Source organism: Henckelia pumila, chromosome 2 (assembly GCF_033568475.1).
Source record: "Henckelia pumila isolate YLH828 chromosome 2, ASM3356847v2, whole genome shotgun sequence".
NCBI classification, from domain to species: domain Eukaryota; kingdom Viridiplantae; phylum Streptophyta; class Magnoliopsida; order Lamiales; family Gesneriaceae; genus Henckelia; species Henckelia pumila.
In genome coordinates, this window is record NC_133121.1 from 182,207,043 (window position 1) to 182,210,584 (window position 3,542).

At 41.6% G+C, this 3,542-nt stretch overlaps 1 protein-coding gene across 1 annotated transcript; it reads left to right on the forward strand.

The window, feature by feature from the left end:
* Positions 1 to 982: 982 nt before the first annotated feature.
* Positions 983 to 2,986, forward strand: LOC140879115 (uncharacterized). The gene is made up of 3 exons (XM_073282770.1): positions 983 to 1,940; positions 1,997 to 2,754; positions 2,804 to 2,986. The coding sequence occupies exons 1-3, from the start codon at positions 983 to 985 to the stop codon at positions 2,984 to 2,986; spliced, it is 1,899 nt and encodes a 632-aa protein (XP_073138871.1).
* The last annotated feature ends 556 nt before the right edge of the window (positions 2,987 to 3,542 follow it).

Sequence of the window (3,542 nt, forward strand, 5' to 3'; positions counted from 1 at the left end):
GCAAATAGTGTGGCTCATAACCTTGCTGCTTTTTCTTCATCCTCTCAGTCCTCATTTGTTTGGAAGAGTGAAGAATTTCTCTCATGGTTGATTAGACTTATAATGGTTGATCATAATTAATAAAATTACAAGTTTTACCTTTCAAAAAATAAAAAAAATACGACAATGTGGCCGATTGTCAGACAAATGGAACAAATCACATTCAATTTGAATTCTTTAACAATATGGCCGACAACCCGTCGAACGAAATTGAATGCAATTTTAATGCATGAATCAGAAACTTCATTTGGAATGCATAATTTGTTTATTTTTTTTTTAATTTTTTTTGAAACCACAACTTGCATTAAGAAGAAGAAACCAAATCATTGTTTACAATATTACACAACCAACTTGGTATCACTCCCTCTACCCATTCGAAAGGCATAGAAATAGAAAAAGATTTCTTAGCAAGAGTATGTGCTACAATGTTTGCTGATCTTCTCATATGGTTGATTGAGAATGCCGGATTGAGATAGATCGAATTAATCTTTGATGATATGATAGAAATCCTATCATATCTTTATTTATATTTTAGAGATATATCATAATATTGCATGGATTTGCATAAATCTAGTTGTATTATACATTACAATTCTACATGGAATGAGATTCTCTTCCTATAATGGATCTCTAACCCTTATTCAAAGAGGTTGTATTTTTTTCATAACGTCTCCCAACCCTTTTCTTACACATCTTATTTATGTCTTTACACATCACCTTTTCTATTGAATCCTATACTGACTTGAGCGTCGGAGTGGCTTCGCCTTCGGGCGAGCCATCTCACATGTTTTTTTTGATACACATAAATATTTGGGATCATTCGGCTCAGTTTATTAAAGAAATTGGTTCGTTGATTATTGGTTCAAGGTAATTTATTAATGCGGAAATTTTTTAACGCATCAATTGGCGCCGTCTGTGGGAAATTGAATAAGAAAGAGTTGAGATGGCTGACGCGAATGGAGGAAATCTGGAACAACTTGTCATTGCTGCCATTGAAAGAGCCCTGGCTGCGAGGGGAGAAGGCCATCCTCCTCCCCATGATCAGAATGCCCAGTTTGAAGAGATCAAGAGATTGAAGGAGGAGATGGAACTCTTGAAGAAGAAGCAGTCCGGATACCTAGCTACTCTAGTCCGGAATATTCCTTTCTCCGCTGAAATACTGGAGTTTGAACTCCCCAAAAACATTAAGTTTCCACACGTTTGGGAATACGATGGGAAAGGAGATCCGAAAGATCACATGTATCGTTTTGAGAATGCTGCGTTGTTACACAAGTATTCTGACCCGATCAAGTACCGGGTCTTCCTCACTACTCTGATAGGGCCAGCACAACAATGGTTCAACCTACTGCGTCAAGGGGATATCAATGAATTCAAGGATTTCAGCAAGGCCTTTCTACACCATTTTGCTAGTAGCAAAAAGCATCCTACAACTACCTTTAGCCTTTTTGCTATCAAACAACAAGGTCAAGAAGATTTGCGAGCATACATTCGTCGATTCAGTAATTTGGCCCTTGAAGTACCTGCTGCTACTACCGATATGCTCATCAGTGCTTTTACCCAAGGACTTACTACGGGGGATTTCCTTAAATCCTTGATAAAAAAACCACCGTCTACATACAATGAGTTGCTTGCTCGGGCCGAGAAATACGTAAATTTAGAGGAGATACAGGTTTCTCGGTTGAATGGGGATACAGACAAGCCTACAAGTCCAAAGAATATGAGAACCCCTAACACGCCACGGAAGGGGGGACCGGTTCCTCGACCTAAGCTGCTTGGACAATTCACCTCCTTCACCCCTCTAAGGATGAGCAAGACTCGAGCCCTCCAGATATGCGAAGAAAACTACTTTTACAAAGGCCCCCATGGAGCGAGCATGGGCCTCGCAGGACAAAGTCCGACAAGTATTGTGACTTTCATAATGAGTATGTGCATAACACCAATGACTGCCGACAATTAGAACAAGAAATCGAGAGGATAATTCAACATAATCCGGGGATAAAGGAAATCGTAGCAAAGCAAAAGAGGGTATATCATTCGAATAAAAGGGGCCGGGATGGTCCCGAGCACCTAGGACCAAGAGCAATACCCGAACCACCTCGGGGCAACTTTCAATGCCCGAACCCAAATCAGCCTGGTAACAATCAAGGGACGCCCCCACCCACGAGAGGAGTTATTAACATAATTTCTAGAGGAACTACAGATGGACATTGCAATAGGGAAAGGAAAACGAGCAGTCAAAAATTGAGCAGCATGGAAATCATCGACCAGGTGGTCCAGACAGGCCCGACCCTTTCCTTCGGTCCGGGTGATCTTAGAGGCCTGGCCGATACTACCATTAATGACGCGCTGGTTATTCGAGCTCTGATTGCTAATTATGATGTGGCTAGGATTTTTGTGGATTATGGAAGCTCGGTCAATGTATTATTCCAAGAAACAATAAATCAGATGGATTTGGGAGAGTATAAGGTAGAACCAGTCGTAACTTCATTGTTCGGATTCACCAGTCATGCCATCCAACCTATTGGATTGATCAACTTGCCACTAAATTTGGGCAAGGACCGCACAAGAAAGACCCAAAAAGTCAGCTTTATTATTGTGGATGCACCTTCGGCTTATAACGTCATTCTAGGGAGACCGGCCATGACTACCTTCATGGCCGTGACCTCAGCTCTATATCAAAAAATCAAATTTTCAGTAGGCAATGAAGTGGGTGAGGTGCAAGGAGATCAGAAAATTTCTAGAAAGTGTTATGTATAAGAAGCAGATAGAGCAAAAAGCAGCCAAGAGTAGTCATGAAGACCGACCCGAGCCTAGAGGTCGGGAACAAGTGAATTTGTTAGAAGAAAACATCCCCGTTACGGCGGAGGAAGAGTGCGAAGAAGTATTTATTTGCCCTCAAACTGGGTCAGTCAAGGTGGCATATATGGACGATAGAAGCCTCTCTTAAAGAACAACCAATAAAATGTTTGATGGAGGTAATGGAACACAAGTTGAATGTTATACGGGAATATCACCCTATTATTCAGAAGAAACCACACTTCGGGCCTGAAAAGGATGTTGTGATTCAAGAAAAAGTTGAGGAACTCTTGAAGGCCGAGCATATTCAAGAAGTATACTTCCCGATCTGGTTATAAAATGTAGTACTGGTACCCAAGTCCTCGGGTAAGTGGCGCATGTGCGTGGATTTTCGTGATCTGAACAAGGCATGCCCAAAGGACTACTACCCCCTACCCAGAATAGACCAGCTGGTTGACTCTACGTCCGGGCATGAGCTGCTATGTTTCTTGGATGCCTACCAGGGGTACCACCAAATCCCCCTAGCCAAGGAAGATCAGGATAAAGTGAGCTTTGTCAACGCCACAGGAACTTACTGCTATGTGGTTATGCCTTTTGGACTAAAAAATGCTGGGGCTACTTATAAAAGGTTAATGGAAAAAGTGTTCAAACAACAGATAGGGAAAAACATTGAAGTGTATGTGGATGATATACTGGTCAAGACCCAA